Source organism: Cylas formicarius, unplaced genomic scaffold (assembly GCF_029955315.1).
Source record: "Cylas formicarius isolate icCylForm1 unplaced genomic scaffold, icCylForm1.1 PGA_scaffold_6__28_contigs__length_40554024, whole genome shotgun sequence".
In the NCBI taxonomy this organism is placed as follows: domain Eukaryota; kingdom Metazoa; phylum Arthropoda; class Insecta; order Coleoptera; family Brentidae; genus Cylas; species Cylas formicarius.
Genome location: NW_026844347.1, coordinates 684,938 through 704,971, shown reverse-complemented (window position 1 = coordinate 704,971; position 20,034 = coordinate 684,938). Strand labels below are relative to the sequence as shown.

The window sequence follows — 20,034 nt, the reverse complement described above, 5'->3', positions numbered from 1 at the left end:
CCCGAAATTTTTCAGTCAACTTCTAAAAATATGTGAGTGTTTGCAAGGTGTTGTTAACTCTTGAGATCCGCAAATTGATGATAACTACAATAACTAGAAGTTCAGATGCCAAAAGAATGAAAATCAAATATGTTTATGTAATGAAGTCTATGAATCCCTAATACATTTTTGTTGAGTGATTGGCTGGCTCAAAGAAATCATTCTAAAACCAGAATAATTAATACCCATTACACACAATCATTAAAGTGTTTACAATGAAAATAAAGTAAGGTTACATCAGTTCAAAATAAAATCATTATTGCTTTCCTATAACTGGGTAGCAGAAAGATGTGCCCAGATAAAAAAAAAATAATACTAAGAACTTAAATCAATTTCCCAAGCTTTAAACCATTTCACGATAGATATATCCACTTGTAATTTCAAACCATTTGATAAAAATATTTTTTGGCGAATGTGTTCTAAAATTAAAAAAACTTAAAACAATAAAGCAAAACTTAAATTTATTCAACATTTGGTTAATATTTTGTACCTTATTTTTTTTTAACAGTAGTAAATTCATCTGCTCACAATTGGGTAGTTAGGAAAATTTCTTAGCCTAAAACATTAGCATTTTGCAATTTCTTTAATGCTGGTATGGCTGGCTCCCTTATCACATATAGAGGTCGTGCAATTTTATTAACCCTATCTCGCACATTTTAGTGCTGCGTGCTATAAGAAAAGCGGTGGAGAGACAAAACAAATTTAAATATTTGTTATATCAATCGAATCTGGGGCTATATAATCATTAAAGTTTGATCGCAATCCATAGAAAGTCTTTAAAATCACAGCCTCAATGTAAATTGATTCCAACACTCAAATATCGCGCTAAAAATAGGCAAATCAGTCAATTGTTGTTTCAATACTTGCAATTTAGTACCAAAGTACCCTTTTGTGTCCGCATTAAAACATTTTTATACCAAACGTACCTTCTTCATAATAAAACCAACTTATGTCTCAATTGTTTCTTTGCAAGCGATCAGAACAAAATGCTTAAAAAACTCCATGGAAAGTTATAGCAAATTATGTATATATAAAACCAGAATAAAGAATTTGCATTGGACGAAGTTATTTATTTCATAAGTATCTAACCAAAACTACAATTGGCTCAAGCAAATAATAAAATTTTGGACGTTTGCATATTTGCTTCTTCCGGCAATAATCGTATTAACCTATATAGAACTAATGATTATACTTTGATCTGTTACTGAGGATGAATCGCATTAAAGAAACTACAAAAAACTGAAGAGTGCATCTACAGATGTACTCAATAAAGTTCTATTTAGTCAGGTCCTTATCTGTTGCGGATCTTCTACTTTTCACTATACTGTTACTGGTTCCATAGTGCGCTTTCAAAATTATCATTGGCATAAAAGTGATAAAACTTATACCGATTTAACATACAACAAAATGAAGCCGACTAAATAGAGTGTCATTCATTGCCCCGGGTGCGGATGCGGCGGTATTTTTAAAATATCATTTTATCGTCAACACACGTATGTATTATTCGATAAGGCGTATAAAGTCAGCCAAGAAAATTGTTCCGCCAGCGAAAATCTTAGAAAAATACTCTTTCCTTTCTATGGAAGAACTACGATTGTATATTTTGCTGGTCTATTTAAGTCGCTTAACAACGTGGACAAATCGAAAATAAGGTTGATTAGGTGTGAAAGATCGCGGATATAGTGACGGTGTTTAATAGACAATTTTGTCAATGTCGTCAAGCGGCCTTAACAATTTTATACCCTCATAAAAAAATCGTTTTTAACGGTATATGACCAGGCTGATTTCACTTTTGGAATCTTATAGAAAATTCCAATTCTGTGTCATATACCGCGCACTTTTGTTAATATCCTACATGCGTTATAAACCAAGGCCACAAAAAAGTCAAAAGAATGCCGGAGAAGATACCTGTAATTAACGCGGCGCCACCAAACATACCCGCAGTTGAAGCGTAACGATCTTCGACAGTGCTAAAAAAAATGTTATTGAATTTATTCATTTCAAACCAGTTACAATTTTACAATTCTAAACAACTAATAAACATAAAAAAAGAGTTAACATATTTAAGGAAGAAAATTTAAAAAAAAAACTATTCTGTCTGCAACATACTACATTTACCCACTATTTTTTTAATAGCACTCATTACGTATTTTTCTTTATTTTCGATTTAAAAAACACTGACACCAATGCACGGTTGCCATATCTATCTGAAGGAGGAAAATTGATAAAATTTCAAACATATAACAATTTGATTTTTTTTGTACAGTAATTGCTAGTTAATTTGACTTTGAAAAAAATATAAGTGGCGGAGAACTAGTCTAACTTGATTCTCCTTCTCATTAGTCCTCAAGTTCGCAATATATTTGAAGCATGATGTCATAAAACTATCAAACATTCACAAATTGAATATCAAAAAAGAAGTATGTTGAAATTAAAACAATTGACTTACCCAGGTACATACATCATAGCAACAGAACTAAAGTATCCACTGGTGAGGGCCATAGTAATAGCCACTATCCAATAAACCCAATCATTTGTTACAAGCACTGGTAAGGCCCTGTTAAGACCTTCTAGATGGTAGTTGCATAGCAAATAAAATGGTATGTATAAAAATCTAAGTGTGACTGGTATCCATAAATATTTTGCTGAAGGCTAAAATGGTAAACAAAGGCCTGTGTGACAAGCATACACATAAAAGTTTAAATTAGAAACATTATTTACTCACCCATATAAACCAAGTAGGCATCATGCTACCAATCATAGCAAAAACATTAAACGTCAAGAAGCAGGTAATTGGAGAATACCATTTATCTGGTATAAAGAAATTAGTGTCAACTCTTTTTACATCTGTAATTTAACATTTATTTAGTCATACATACAAAACATTCTATCAGATTGCTAATTGTTTGTTCATTTATGCAGCATAAAACATTTAACTTACTAGCTTGTATAGCAGGAAAGGTCCCCAATGTAACAAAAAATATGAACCATACGTTGTATAATTGTGGCAGCGCTTTTTTTACAATGTGCAAATAAGGCGTGTGATCATTAGCTCTTTCCGCTTCTCTCTTCCTTAGTTCCTCGTTCTTCTTAGCTTTTAATTCGTAATGCCTGTAAAATCTCTAAAATATATTATTAAACAAGTTATGAATATTCGCTTTAAAATTATGTGCTTACATTCAAAGGCAGTGCAAAATATGTGTCGAACCCCACTAAGAGCACAAACAGGGCAGTTATAAAATAGTATATGGCAGCCATTCTCTTATTCCCAGTCATTGCGTCTGATAGAATGCTGACAATGGTTACGAACGTGCCGCTTATATTATTTCCTAAAATGACTGCCCCAGTATATTTTGGAGGCAATTTAGCAGCCATTCCGTAGATGGTGTTTTGATATATACCATTTGCCACTAAAATAGTTGTCAAAATTTATCAACTTGATTTGAAACATATTTTATATAGGTGAAATTTGCAATAAACTTACTATTTAAAACAACAACGGTCACCATTGTTGTCCAAAAGAAAGTGTGAGGCCACTCACTACTGTCAACCATTGCCAGTACTATTGTAATAATAAAAACGACAACATTTATACTAATACTCCATACAATTCGAGTTGTTAGATCCCCACTACAAGGAAAATTGTTTAAAATAATACATTATCTAGATATGTAATAATGTGTAAAACAAAGAAGTATTTAGAGAATATACATATGATAAAACAAATGAAACAGCATTGATTACATCTTGAAACATCAGAAAAGAGAATTTTTAGAAACCATCAGTTAATGTTAATTTGATACATTCAATCAACAGGTAAATACAAATCGTAACTGTGTTTTCCTGAATAACATGCAACATTATAATGTTAAGAATACAATCTATATAAATATTAATAACAATATGCGTTAAGGTGTAAGTTGTATTTTTAATTATATTGCATTGAAAGTTTCATATTGTAAATTCTCGAGAAAGGCTAAGCATTGGTCAAAACATCGAATAAATTTAAGAAAATAAAAAATTATTTACCGTTATCTCAAGTAGCCTCCCCAAAATGAATAGATGAATGATAGATATATATTTCAAAAGATTGCAAAGTGGAGTTAGCGACATTATTAAGAAAAAAAACTTCTAATTTACTTTATTAATTTAATTAATTGACGACGAAACATTAAATAACTGTTCAAGTGGCTTTTGAGCAGTTCACTTGCAGATTAAATTGATATATTTGAAAACCTTTTTGCTGCAAGCTTCTTTTCGATTGTGATATTAATGATATTATAATCCCCATTAAGTTTTGTGTTTAATATCAAATGCAAATTGTAGCAATTTATATTTATGAAATAAAATACATATTACTATGCATTTATAAACAACACTAGAGAATTTGAAAATTGGGAAATTAAAGATTTTGAAGAACTCACCCAATATGTACGAAGATATTTAGCCAGTTGAAAAGCACGTTAGGAACTTGCGAACAGAATGTTAAGATCTGCATAAAATTTGTTAAATGTGGAAATGAAAATCCAATGTAGTCTCGAGCCAATTTGTGATCTGTAAAATACTGAAAAATAATTTGATTACAATATTTAATACTAATGTATACTTTAAGGTTTTTTTATACAACATATCAACCCAAAAAGCAAAAGTTACACATTTACAGCTTTACATTTAATATTCCAGCCTTTAGAAGTATAAAAATTGAAAAATCAACTGTAGTAACATCCAACATCCTCATCATAATTATTAGTTCCAAATTTCTCGCTGTTAACATGAAATAAAGATTGAAAACACTTACACCCATGGCAGTGATAAACATATTCCAAGGCATTAGTGTGCCAATGCCGTGTATTAAAAATGTAATATAAACCAAATTGTATTTGTCTGGCGGAGTGTGCACTTGTAGGCTTGCATCGTCCATTGTTAGATTTTTAAAATTGAGCTCGTCCTCAGGCAGGTTATTTTCCTCCCATGATGGTTGTAACTTTACCGGTTTCTGTAACCGAGTCCTCTCGTCTGTTCCATCCCTTCCTAAAAAAACATTATCAGCCCTAAATATAAAAATAAAATACAGTGAAAAATTAAAACGAAATGTAAAATTTCGTTTATCTCGGTTTTTGAAATTAAATGCAATTATAAAGGGCAAAACAAAAACGAACTTGAGGACCTGCTAAACGAATGGCGAATTTAAAATCAACAAAATACAATTTTGCCGTATTTGAACCGCCCATCTTTTACCGTTGACGTAGGTATACATGACCTACCAAACGGTATGAAAAATTGTCGACAAAAATATGCGCTTATCGAGAAGTTACGTTTGTGATATATTATTGTAGTACATTACATTAGTGATCATAAAATTAAATAAAATTGCTAAAACTAGTTAAAGCAGGAATGCTCTGGTCCAAATAATCTTAAGATTTAATTAAATAATTTAATGTTTAAAATATAAGTAATAAATAACTAGCAAAAGATTGCAAAATTAGTATTATAATATCATTCATATATTTTAGGTGGGTGTCAGCTATACCGAGTGTGCTAGAATTAACCCGTTCTCGTCGCTCTGACACTTAAACCAGGTTGCGGGAGAAGGATTATCGTTGCAAACTTTGTCACAATCAGCGGTTAAAAACGTTTAAATAAAAACAGATCTCACATTCTCTCACCAATATATTTTAGCAAAAAGAACAAAAAGATTTATGAACATTATTTGTAATACCCATTCAAAATTTTGGAAAAAATCCATTTTCTTCATCGCCACAGAAATTCCGACTTCAAAATAATTTCCGCGCAATTTCTCCAAAATGTACGTATACAGTGATGAAAACTGCGAGATCAAATAAAATTGTTAAGTAGATGACGTAATACATACACTGTAACAATAATTTAACGAATCTACTGAGAATAATAACGGTTATAAATTTCTCTCCTTGGTGTTAAAATAATACCGTATTATTGTTAAAATCCTTGAAAAAAATTGAAAAATAACTGAGCTACCATTTAAGATTAAAAATAGTAGTAATTTTGTCTAGTTTTTATCTTTTTAAAAATTATCTTTAATGTCTCGAATGTCTCAGTAAATCCAAATTTTAATGTTTTTTTTTTTGCAAAAATAACCTTTGGAGGCACAGAAAATGTGCAAAGTTTTGCTATACGAAATCTTTTTTTTTAAATTAAAGATTTATTTGTTTTGCACTTACAAGAACCCTAATCATAGCCAGCGGATAGACTGCTTACTATAGAAATTAATAAAATACTAACAAAATTATATGCGTTGAGCAAATATGATCCCAGATTAGACGAGAGGTGTCCTATTTCAAACCATCTTTACTGAAAAGTAGTTTTCCTTGAATATTGTTCATATACATGCAAAATATGTACTTAAAATTTTGATTAGTTACACCACATAGAAAATTTATGTATTAGAATTAAAATTGCTCTTTGGCATCTTGATACGTAATTTATATTATACTAGAATATAAATCACCATAATTGTTGGATATTCCAATACCGGTCGAAATATATGGGACTTTCGTAAACTGCAACAAAAAAATTCACTTACCTCTGAGATTCAAATGACAGCTAAATATTTAGGAAACCGCACTGGATATGCAACAAGTAAAAATAATAACAAGAAAAAAAGCAGTAATAAAAAATAGGGTGTGCTCTTTAAGATAACGATATTGCCATATATTGTCATGAGCGGTAACGTTGCATAGTCCAAATATTTAGTTGGATAGTTCGATAGACTACACATACACAGTCTGTTGATCATTGATCATTAAACAAAGGTAAAATGTTTTATGTTCGATATCTATTAACAATGATCAAAGAGAACATTTTATATAGAATTAAATCCTGTAGAAAGTTCACACCATTTCTTTTAATTTTAATTTTTTTAACTAAGAAAAGTTAATCCACTTTTTAATCTAACACATCTAAACGTTCTATGTAAAATTTTAGTTTTTGATTTTTTGACTTATTACATTTCCGAAAAACTCAAAATATCAATAGTTCAACAAAACTATTTTATTTCAGTGGAACTAACTCACAAACTTAATTACAAAAAACTATAGTTTAGATCGAAAAACCAAACCAACTTTTCTCTAACTAATAAAAAGCTCTATTGAGTGATATTACACAGAGGAGAGTTACAGACATTTGAATAAATAATTTCGTAAAACTAACCAGGTTGCCATGGAAAAAATGATTTAAAAATATACAACTAGATATTTAGCAACAAAAATATGGCAACTTTGGTCTATTATTAAATTTGTCGCTTCTAATAGGTCATCGAGTTTCGAATGCTCCGTCTTTATATTATTAAAATTATAGATTCACCTTGGCCTGCAACAATCTTGGCGGATTTTTCTTCGTTGTGCAGATAATCCTTCTGACGGGAACTCATTTTCCCGAGTATGCTATTTATCCCAAAAACTGCAAACCCAAACACTTCTATGGACCCCTTGCCCTTTCGTCAAATATTGAACCTGTGAAGAAGATTTTATAATTTCACAAGTTGTAATCTAATTTTTTAATGGAATGGTGATAAAATTCCGCTAATCTATCTCAACGAATTAAGTAGCATTAATACAAAATCTTAAATGTATAGGTTATAAAATGGAATTGCACTACTTAGGAAGTCAATTTTTCAAAAAACATGTTGACTATAAGAGTAGGTCTTTATTTGACTTTTTCATAAGAGATCGTAGAAGGTGGAGAAGGTAAAAAATGAAGATACAGAATAATTAATAAAAAAAATTTAATAAGAAGGTGTATTATAAATTATAGACCACTATACAAAACAATATCTAATGCGAAAACTATTTTTAAACAAGGTCGAAGAACGTGGTTCTTCACTTTTAAAAAATACAATCGAAGTTGTAATCATATATTTTTTTAATAACTCTATTTTTTCTAAACTTTTGAAACATACATTTTCAGATCTAATGTGAGGCTAGAAAATCGTAATTTACATGAAAAGTAATAACTTTTGCGGGCCTCTTCTTATTACTTAGCGAAACTTCTTCAATTTAGAAACATTAAAATTACGTAAAGACGAGGAATTGATAACCACTTAACTTCTCTCTGTTTCACTAATATGCTTACGCATGACACGACAATTGTTTAACAAGATAAACGCTCTGATTAAAACCTATATTGAATACTTAAAAATAGCAAAAAAAAAGTTTAAAAAATAAAAATTTAAGATCTGAACTCCATCTGCGAATCTTTCGCTTACCTTGTCGTTTATTGTAAATATGTGTATGACTCGTTATCGCACAATAACTATCTAAGATTTATTTTATACTACGGAAAACATTCGTTAAACGTTTCTATTAATTTTTAAAATCAATCAGTTAACACCGGAATATAATTCCTAAATATATTTATAACTTAGACACATTTAAATTCATTATTCCAAAATTTTTAAATTAAATGAAGTGAACTTATAAGAAGCATATCGGGTATTTATTTAATTTACTTATCGGGTACTACCGATTTCCTAAGAACCAAGCAACCGAACGCTTTTATATTTTAAATCATTTTGTAACTTATCGATGCATGCCAGCATATTTTCCTAATGTGGTCGGGCGTTGAATTGAGATAAATATAAGAGGTCAAAATGAATAACCCGTGAGATAACTCCTAATTACCGGAAATTTAAGTAAACATTAGCAAAATGTATAAAGCTTAATACGACTTTTTCAGCTAAGGTGCAAAAAAAAAATGCGGAGCAAGATTTACTGTGCCACGTTCGATGACTGGCAGGTATACAAAGTCACAGTGCACGAAAAATAAATTTAAAACAATGAAGTGAAAACCATATTTTATTACTGTTTAAAATTCATCACTTTAGGAAATACGAATAAAATGAGGTTAACGTTTGCTTAAATACTGTATTGCCATTATAGGTAAAACGTTAACAAATTAGATCTATGAATACACAATTAAAAATAAGAGAAAACATATTTAAGAGTAATATTACACACATAGTAATAGGGGTGAATGACGTTTATGGAAGACAAGAAATGGAATATTTCTGAAAATATTTGACTCCTGCTCGTCAAGGCGCATGATTGAACCAAAATTATTGTGTGGGGTGACTAATCCATTGCAAAATCAAACATCAAAAAATTAATGCCGTGCCGGGCTAAAAACAGGCCAATGAAGTCCAGCAGTCAAATTTACAGAAGTCCTAAGCTACAAATGGTAACGGTAATGGCCTACTAACAGGCCACTGCCGGCTTAAGAGGCATTGAACTGTAATGGGAATGCAAGAAATACTGAATGTAGAATCTGCCAAGAGTAGGCACACGTTATATATGCCAATATGGAGGCCTATCGAGAATGCGTTTTCATCTGCTGGGCATAACCAAACCGAAGGCGACGAGCTACACTAAAGACCCACACAGCTGAGGGATGTAATCAGAGAGACGAACCTAGATAAAGCTCTATAGCTATACAGAGGAGTCACAAAAGCATGTCAATACCGCTGGTACGCTAAAATTATGGCATTCCATTTAAATTAACTGAGTTATAGTTAGTCAAAATTTTTATTAGATTATATTAAATATTTGAAATACCATGTATAAGATGGGAAGTTTATAACGATTGGTATAAATTTTGCTCACATACCTTAAATACTTCTTATTAAAATTAACAGATTAGCTTATATCTGAAAATTGATACAGAAGGACACTCCGCGCACACTTAGTGTCCGAAGAGGATCCAAAAATGTTGCAGTACTCAAACACAACTTTTGGCAAGTTTGGAACCACAACGTAGTAATAACCATAATGGTAAGTAAAATTTTTTGCAAGCTACCTATTATGGCCGCAATTTTGTTACTGCATTTAGTTTACTACCCATATCATAAATTTAGGGATTAAGTGTGATTTAAGATAATTTCAAATATTAGATATGCGTGATTGCTTACATAGATTTAGAAATAAGTAAATAATTCCTATACTTGAATTAAATTCTTGGAGATTGCATAGTGTTGATAGTGTTTATAGTATTGATAAATTGTTTGCCAGACTAATAGCGTATTACACTAGTGTGTTAAACTTCCTACGTCTTTTACTTTTCCATGACATTCAAAATACACCTACTGTTGGAAACAATTCAGTCCTCATTTAATGACGAGGGAAATATATACCTACAAAATTTTACAATCTGTTAAGTGGATACACAACCATTTTATTTAAAAATTCTGAAAAACATTCACAAATTACAAATAATTTACCCAAGTGCTTATGTAAGCTCTCTATAAACTGGAAAACAGAAGGATATTCCTACGTGCCGGATCTCATTCCCATACACAAATTGTTTCTTTATTCTTTAATTACATGCGTCAAACTGCTGTCAAGATAAAATATGTATTAATTTTTATGGCGAGCACAAACCTTTATCCAAGATTTCTGATTCATCTAGAGTACATTTGGCAGTATATGGCAATATACTAGTATATTGATAAACGAAAAACAAAATATTTTAACACTGAATTCACAAGTTCAATGTCAACAAATCATAAGTTAATATTTATATTATAAGTAGTAGTGTCTTTCTCTGTGATTAAGAAATTTTTTAAACAATTACAGTTAATTTTCCAGATTTTCTTTAACCCCCGTTCGGTAAAACTGATGTTTTCATTCATAGGGTACATGCCTACGAGCACTAAATTTAAGATTAAACACACAAATGATTCATTTAACAATAGTTTTTTGTAGGTTTTATTACTTATTTTATCTGGTGAACACATATTTCTTACAGATATCCTGCCAATCCTTTCCTCGCCAATGCTTTTAATAGCACCAATATTTTTAAATTGAATAAACAATAAGTATTTTTAAATTTTTTCCTACCTAACACCGTACATTTTACAACAACTCTTAATTAAAACAATTTAAAATGAAGGGTTAATTATTTGGGTCGATCCAACCCTTATTTTGACATCCGACGAATACGCCCTATGAATTATTTTTTTAAACATACCAAGAATACAAATTAATTTAAATATGTACTTACATTTTGTGGAGAACTTTTTTATTTAACAAATTAGCACTAGACAGTCGACAAACACGTGGTTCGTGTTCTTTAACAATTATTTCATGCAACTCGTAACATGCTCCTTGATCTATTTCCACACTCCCGCGCCGAAATGCGCTTTGACTGAATTAAAATTGGTAAGGAAGGAGAGTTCTTCTTTCATAAAATGACCTACAAAGACCGATCAAATTCAGTTTAAGTATGAAATGATATATTATTATATAATAAATTAATTTACGTTAATTGCAACGAAAGCAATAATTGTTGTAAAGGGAAACTTTTTTATTATTTATTTTATTAAATTAAATTTTCTGAGATCAGAACTAAAATTAGAATGTAACGTAGCTACCACTAAACTCTGCAAAATTTTTATTTTGCTGGGCCTAAATATTTCTAGCACTGGACAATTAAGCCCCGTAGTCACGATGCAATTTCCACTTGTAGATAAAAATTGCTGTAAAATGCATGTATTTTTAAGATAGTAGATACAACGCAATTTTTTCGTGCAAAATGGACTTTATTTGATTTTTTTTTTTAAATTTTGATACAATAAACGACACTTTTTAGCTTTTGTTGATGCTCAAAGGCTAAAGATTATGCAAAAATGTTTTTATGAAACTAAAACTAATTTCTTTGTTTACATTTAGGACTAATTTAAGTTACATATTGAAATACAGTTTTTTAAAACAAATTGTTTATTGTTATGTTCGGGATTATACTTTGCAATTCCTACAGCTTTTTTAACCTAATTGTCCATTGCCACTTTTTACAATCATGTATTTGGAAGGCGAAACTTTCTTCTGCAATTACTAGACTTGCGATGGAGGAATGAGCGTTCTGTCTATACGAGATTCTGCAGTTGCTTCTTGAATATTTTTTCCACTTACATTTTTCCTGTGCGATATCTAGTATCTTATAAAGTTATATTTAGACTTTTAAAGAGTTATATTTTGCGATTTATTTATTTTTTTGATGGAGGGTAAACCTACAGGTTTATTAAAACAAAAGCTTTGCGCCGATTTACACACACAAATTTGGAAAAAATATTTGGTAATAGTGATGGCGTAACTTTCAAGTAACCGTTACAACCGATACTTTTCGGTACTGAATACAAAATATTGATTATAAATACTGGTATAAGTATTGGCTCCAAAGGAAATACTTGTAGCAACTATACTTTTTGTCATGTAATTATTACCTTAGTATTACAAACGCAAAGAAAATTATATTTTTTAAAGGAATCGAATGATATTAAAAATATTTCTTTTCAGTACAATACAAAAAAGTTCAAACCTTTTTAATGCTTTTATTTATTATCACCTCATCCAGTAAAATAACAAATACCTGTAATCAGTATTTTTTGATCGTCAGTAACGATTACAGTTACACGACTCCACATTTTGCTGCAAAATACTGATTATTACCGAGCACTAAAATCTCGCTGCTGGTATTTTGTCTTCCAAATTTCTTGCAATTTTCACTGAACCTATTCTGTGCTTTTTATAAAATTTTGGTCGGTTTTTAAGCATGGACGTAATAACGTCGCTATCTTTAAATTGAGGAACGATGCTGGCAATTTTGCCCAATAGCTCTAAATAGCTGCAGTAGAAATAAAGAAGAAGAACCGTAAAATACCTACTATTTTTATTTAAATTTATAACTTGCTGTTTTTGTAATAAACATCGAGTAACTAGTAAGAGAGTTACATAATATGTTTATTAATGGATTTTGAAAATCAAAGACTGGCTCTACTCTATGGTTCACAAACAGGCAATGCTCAGGACTTAACGGAACGTCTATATCGAGAATCGAAACGATTTTATTTCGGAAGTGTTGTGAAGTCGCTAGACCAATACAACGTAATAGATCTAGTCAAGGAACAGTGCGCGATATTTATTTGTTCAACTACGGGTCAAGGAGAAGAGCCAGATAACATGAAACATTTTTGGAAGTTTTTGTTAAGAAAAAGTTTACCATCCAACTCTTTATGCTCCCTAAAGTAAGTTTCTTGTAGATATGATGTATATAGACCACAACATAGATTACAGAGTTCTAGTTGTATTGTATTACCTGGATATATTGGTTAACCTATATTCTTCAGATTTGCAGTGCTAGGTTTAGGAGATTCAAGTTACCCAAAATTTAATTTCGTAGCAAAAAGACTGCATAAGAGATTACTCCAATTAGGAGGTCAGAGCATAATTCCTTTAGGATTGGGGGATGACCAACATGATTTGGGATATGATGCTGTGGCTGACTTGTGGTTTCAACAATTATTTTCACAATTGTTACAATTGTATCCTTTACCCAATGGAGTTTCGCCTCTGCCAAAAAACCTAAACATCAAATCAAGGTAAGCAAATTATTTGGGACTATGGCAAATCATCTGAACAATTTGTTGTTCTTTTAGATGGAATGTTTTTATTAGAGATAGCAAAAATTTTGATGATCATCGGAATATCTTGTGTAAGACACAATCTATTTATTATTCAACTAGTCAAAGTGGAGACTTTACTTCCAAGGTGATAGCAAATGAACGTATAACAGATGTCGCCCATTTTCAAGTAGGATTGTATTAATGTTTCTATTGCTAAGTGTAGCTGTTAAAAAAGATTGTAAATTTTAGGATATTAGATTATTAAAACTACAAAGTAAAGGCAAAAAATATTGCCCTGGAGATGTCCTAGTACTCAGACCTAGAAATTTGTCTTGGAAAATTAAAGAGTTTAAAGAAATTCTCTCCACAAATAATATTCATATTTCTGATGATACTGTATTTCAAATAATAGAAAAAAGTACAGATATACCAGTACCAGAAATTTTCAAATCAGAAGTGACTTTTCAACAACTTTGTGAAGAATATTTTGATTTATTTTCAATACCACGAAGATCAGTTTTCAAAATTTTAGCTCAGCTTACTGACAGTGAATTAGAAAAAGAAAAATGTTTGGAATTTTGTGCCGCAGAAGGGCAACAAGAGATGTATTCATATGTCCATCGGCCAAGAAGAAATATAGTTGAAATTTTGCAAGATTTTCCACATGCTACAAAAAATTTAACTCCTGATATGTTATTTGAGATATTGCCTCCAATTAAAGCAAGGGAGTTTTCTATAGCCAGCAGCTTTGCAATCCATAAAAATGAAATACATCTGCTGGTAGCTGTGGTAAAATACAAAACCAAACTTATGAAAGAACGTCTTGGATTGTGTTCGAACTATTTGGCAGATTTAAAGCCTGGTGATGATGTTACTATCTGGATTAAAAAGGGATGCTTCAAGTTTCCTCAGCATTTGGTAAGAGAATTTAGATTTTAAGTTTATTAAATATGAGTAATAATATGTCGTGTGGTTATCACAGCAGGGTATGGCAGGTTAGACAATTGTGGCAAAAATTTGGTTGTTTACACAAGCGAGGATGCTTTAGTAATCTAATATATCTTGAGCTATGCAACATTACGACTTTTTCGAAAATGTTGCATGAACTTTTATATTTTAAACGGGACGCAGTGTATATTAATAACTTTTTTGTTCCGCCTAGTTGTTGAGAAATTAGTTATGTTCCCTATTTTTTGTCCAAAACATAACCCCAATTAAATCTTTATTACAGGCTTATTTAAATTTCGTCGAGAGCTGAAATTTTGGGTATATTTTATGAAGTCTCATGCAATAGTTTTATGTACACAAGTTGGCTCTTTAATACGCAGGGGGCTGCATTGTGAACTTGGCCTGTCAAATTTTTTGTGTAAATTGACCGAAATAATTTTAAAATTAAGTTTATATTTATTTATTTATATTGTTATTGTTAATCTTTATTGTCTAACAGATTAACATCCATTTAGAAGACAATTTCATCTTAAGTACTGTAAACTAGAACTATAATAAGTATTCAACTATTCACTCCACCAAAGTAGTAGAAACATAGAATCCATTATAGTATTTCAAATTTATGTTTAATTAATGTGGTAAACTGTGAACGACTAAGACAAAAAACGTCAATATCATTACAGAAGTTATTCAATAATTTCATCAACTGATAAGAGGACGTTTGATCAAAAAATAGGTAGATAACACTCTACAATTGCAAGATGTTATTTAAAACATTTTGATCGAATTTGACTAGTCAATTAAGAAGTGGTAAATGTTTGATTATACTGGCGGAAGCGAAAATAATGAAAATATATATATTTTTAAAAGTTTTCAAATATTGTGGACCTAAACCTAAATATTAAGGACTCCGAAATAAAAGTAAGTTTATTTCGTTTATTTGCCTTAGGCAGCCATAACATTATTATTCATTTCCACTGAACATTTCATAATTTGACAGTTCATTATTATTAATAGCTATATTTTGAAAGACTGGGTAACAGCGTAAAGTTAATAATGGGTGAAAGGGAGAACTACTCTGATAAATTTTTGATAAGTTGTGTAATTTTTGTTGTTTTTTTAATTGTGGAACGGAAATTTAAATTATATACGGTGTCTGCTATTTAAAATGTTGAGTATTCTTTCCTTCCTTATCAACCTTAAACATTTCTTCTGTTTAAAGAACTCGATAAAAGCAGAAAGAAATTCTTACCCAAAAATGTGTATGAACCACATTAGACTCATAGATCGTTCGTGCTTATGTAGATAAACCAAATTTTCATTCACTATAAACGTCTTGCCTGCCATCAACCGTGAATCACCTTGTATATAGGGTAATTCACTGTGGTGAAATTAGATCATTTACATAAATATGGTGCTTTATAGTAGCATTTTTTAAATTTTAAATTAAATAAAAAAACAATTGAAATGTAATTTTCATGATTATTAAATCCAGAATTTCAGCTTTCAGTCAGTTTAAGTTGTAAATAATAATAATCATCTATAGAACGTCGTCGCTTATGTTATTTTCTATACCGAGTGTCAGAATTATTGCTACAGAAGTCAATAAAAATTATCTAAGTGCTTAGATTCCCCGTATCAAATAAAATCGTCAATTCTTTACATCAAAAGTAAAGCATGACGCCATAGGTTTTCCAATAAGAATTTTTAGGATTCTCCAGTTATTATGGTGGGTCCAGGTACCGGTGTCGCGCCATTTAGAAACTTCATATTCGATGTTTTAGACCAAATAACTAATCCTTGTCATTTAATGTTATTTTATGGATGTAGATATAAAGATAAAGATTTTTTATGCAGGGAAGAATTTGAACGTTTAAGTATCCAGAACCAATTAACTTTGATATGTGCATTTTCCAGAGACCAAGAAGAGAAAGTGTAAGTCAATAATTTAGTGCTTTGACTTAGACAATTTAATCCAATATTCATATGTTCTAGTTATGTGCAGCATAAAATTGAACAGAATGGGGTAATGGTGTGGGAAGCATTGCAAAAAAACGCCCGTATATATATTGCAGGCAATTCAAAAAATATGCCTCAAGGAGTTAGAGAATCATTTGTGAAAGTATGTCAGAAACATGGCGCAATGTCTGAAAATGAAGCCCTTCAGTTTATCAACAACATGGAAAAAAAGGGCCTATATCAAACAGAATGTTGGTCTTAATTATTTATTAGACAACAAATGAAATTAGATGGATGTTTTTTAAAATAGTAAAATAATATAGACATATTTTGTTACTGACTTTCTTTGTCCATAAAAAAAACTAAATAGAAAATAGTTAATCAACTAAAAACCTAAAACCATGTGGTATAGACTGTTGGCAGGTTGTTCATTAACGACTTTTTATTTAGAACTCAAGCCCTTTCCATTCTTGCCACTTCTGCTATTAGGGAAAGGAAAATGCATTCCTTCTGTTATTCCCATTAACATTTTTTTTAGCATTTGTTGCATACAAGAGGTTTATTTATGCTAAAGTATAAAATCATGAATAATGGTAAAATTTTTAGAACTTTCCAATTTGTTGGAGATTGGGGAGAAATAAAAGCCCTTTAAGTACTTAGCAAGTAATGTGTTTACATTTAAAAAAATCACAATGTATAGTGTAAAAAAATACAACAAAAATGGAATGTAAAAAAATTGCACAGTCATAAAAATATCAAAAATATGGAATGTCTACATTTAAGTACGTACAAGATTATAACCTATTAAGAACTTAACATTAAAGACCTGGTTTGATATTAAAATGATAACGATTTTTGACAACATAAATTATTTGGAAATGGGCACTACCGAATACCAAATTTTACATTGGGAATAAAAACATTTGAAATCTAATCGCGCAAATATAGCGTTCATATTTTTGCATGTTTACTAGCACGTGAGAAAGCTAAACATTTTTTATACATTAAATAATTCATGTACTAACATTATAGTTATTTCACGTATGCCCTTTTCCAAATGATCGATTTAATTATATTCAGTTTACAAGTGCAGTTTAGGGGCTATTTGATATAATGATATAATTTAATACATTATATGAATTAATTATCTTTAAAACATGTAATGTGATGATTTTTGTAGCTGTACCGCTTTTATTATGTTATAAATATAATATTAACTTCTGAGGTTGCGTGAGAGGAATTAATTAACTAACCGGGTGACACAAGGAACCGAGAACATTTATAACTGTTACTACAGTTAAATTAATACTTGTAGGTTGATATGGCGATAAAAAGTTTAGATGGCTTGATACAAGCTAAATGTGCAATTTTATTATAAGTCCGCTTTCGATCTGAGCAGAAACTAAACTAGGTTTTGATTTTCTTTTTTCACCAACTTTCAATTCTAACTACCCAAAACTATTTATTGTAGGCACAAGGAAGCCATCTCTTCCTATTAATAGCAATAAATATTTTTGTTTCAACTTGATAGTCAAAATGTCGGGTGTTGCAAAAAAATTCACTAAATGTGAATGTATTGTGGTTATTTGTTATTGGGTCGGTTGGTTGTTATTCTCTTAAAAAATTAAATTAAAATTTATGTAGAAATTATTAATTTTTAAAAGTAATCTAAATTTACGCTCATAATAAAATATATATTTTAAGTATCCTACTGGAACTGTGTGTGGATTCTACATAATTTTATTATTTTTTTTTCATCAAAGTTATTGGATTATATTCTTGCATTACCCGGTATAGCTATATAATTTAAATAAATTAAATATTGTATTGTATGTACAATGGTAGTGATTAGGCCACATTTGTTTTTTTTTTTCAGACTAGAATTTGATAATCAATACTTTAATATTTCATGACATAAAAAGATGAAGCTTTTATATTAATTATATTAATTTGGTGTTGAGTATTTAATAATTGTTCTAAATTTAATTTCAGGCCCAGTTTATTATATATAATAATCATATATATAAAATTAATTAAAAAAATATATAAACCTTCAAACTGCACTGCGCTGCACTTGCAGGTTTTTCTCTAAACTAGTTGGTTCACTGCCTTTGAAAAAACCAGATCCAATAAACGTTAAATTATTGAGATCTTACCAAAAATACTAACCTAACACAGGTATATGTACAAAAATAAAAACAGAAAGCTCTCCAGGCACATGTCTTTCGTATATTATATTTTTAATTAATTATAGGTTGTCATAAAAGCAAAAGTTATGACAGTGATAACAGTTACACACTTGTCCTCAAGATATATCTCTGAAGCAAGGAAAAGCAGTGACTGGCTGCTTTACCATGTCTTCATCACACATATTATTGCTTATTTACTTTTCTAAACGAGCCAAAGAAAAAAAGCATTTGTATGTTGTTATGTAGATGATAAAGAAAAAAATATATTTTTATCCATAGGATAAAGCTTGAGGATTAAGGATGCATATTGCTTTTGTGACATCTCCATCCATTTATTTTACTCCAACAAAAATATTCATTTAGCGCTTTTAGTCTTTTAAAATCTCCCCCATCGACAAACTAACCTAATGATGAAATAAATAGTAAATCATTGCTCATCAGCATTGCATAAAACATCTAGATTGGAGACATGGCACCTAATTTGTAAGTGTATCTATCTAATGTAGCCAAAACCTGTTTAAGCCAAATCTTGTAAAATATCTTTTTCCTAATTATTTTTATATTTAAAGGTAAGTATAAAATATTTTTCATTTCGATGAAATGACACTTCCACTGCCATGCTTCATAAATTTTATCATATGTATACGAATTGAGCCCTCTTCTTAACAGCAGAAATATGAGCCTGTCCTCAAAAGTTTAAAAAATAATGTTATGGCGAAGTCTCGTCTTTTCTTTTTAATACAGAGTAATAAGAGTAAAATAGTTCAGATCTTTTTGTTTTTATGGCGAAACAGTCTTCTTGAGCTGGGGGTCCTACATCTAATTACACATATATCATATATATATATATATATTGGTCTCTTCCTTTCCAATATTACATAGTTTTATGACCTATAAAGCTTCAATATGTTACAGCGTATTCCATGCATGTTATATTTTTTAGGTTATAAATAGAAAAAATTCCTGATGAATATATATATATATATATATATATATATATATATATATATATATATATATATATATATATATATATATATATATATATATATATATATATATATATTCTCACGTATTGATTCACGGATGGAAAAATGTGATGACACTATATTCCGGGATATCATCCGTTCGCTCGTTGAACTCCGACTGGAATCCTGCAAATCCTGCATCCGACTGGAATCCTGCAGACGTTTCGCCAAAATCTCACTTGGCATCTTCAATGCTGGCGCTCCGAAAACACTTCGAACACTTCGGAGCGCGAGCATTGAAGATGCCAAGTGAGATTTTGGCGAAACGTCTGCAGGATTCCAGTCGGATGCACGATTCCAGTCGGAGTTCAACGAGCGAACGGATGATATCCCGGAATATAGTGTCATCACATTTTTCCATCCGTGAATCAATAGGTGAGAATATATATATATATATATATATATATATATATATATATATATATATATATATATTTTGATT

At 30.3% G+C, this 20,034-nt stretch overlaps 2 protein-coding genes across 6 annotated transcripts; one reads left to right on the top strand and one right to left on the bottom strand.

The window, feature by feature from the left end:
• Nucleotides 1-483: 483 nt before the first annotated feature.
• On the bottom strand, nt 484-11,227 carry LOC132703233 (equilibrative nucleoside transporter 1). Its single transcript, XM_060672364.1, has 10 exons — nt 11,071-11,227; nt 7,381-7,529; nt 4,838-5,070; nt 4,464-4,603; nt 3,524-3,669; nt 3,217-3,449; nt 2,981-3,161; nt 2,765-2,886; nt 2,489-2,691; nt 484-2,009 (listed from the first exon to the last, which is right to left on the bottom strand). The coding sequence occupies exons 2-10, from the start codon at nt 7,445-7,447 to the stop codon at nt 1,883-1,885; spliced, it is 1,452 nt and encodes a 483-aa protein (XP_060528347.1). The 5' UTR covers nt 7,448-7,529; nt 11,071-11,227; the 3' UTR covers nt 484-1,882.
• A 1,379-nt stretch (nt 11,228-12,606) lies between these two features.
• LOC132703232 (NADPH-dependent diflavin oxidoreductase 1) lies at nt 12,607-16,795 on the top strand. 5 transcript variants are annotated; one of them, XM_060672361.1, is made up of 6 exons: nt 12,607-13,090; nt 13,193-13,444; nt 13,502-13,655; nt 13,718-14,386; nt 16,128-16,145; nt 16,201-16,333. In XM_060672361.1, exons 1-6 carry the CDS (start codon nt 12,813-12,815, stop codon nt 16,207-16,209), a joined length of 1,380 nt encoding a protein of 459 aa, XP_060528344.1. In that variant the 5' UTR covers nt 12,607-12,812; the 3' UTR covers nt 16,210-16,333. The 5 variants fall into 5 exon arrangements, 4 of the variants coding, with proteins under 4 accessions (XP_060528344.1, XP_060528345.1, XP_060528343.1 ...); XR_009619034.1 differs by lacking the exon at nt 16,128-16,145 and adding an exon at nt 16,412-16,552 and having other exon boundaries at nt 12,610-13,090; nt 16,274-16,351; XM_060672360.1 differs by adding an exon at nt 16,412-16,795 and having other exon boundaries at nt 12,622-13,090; nt 16,128-16,351.
• Nucleotides 16,796-20,034: the final 3,239 nt, after the last annotated feature.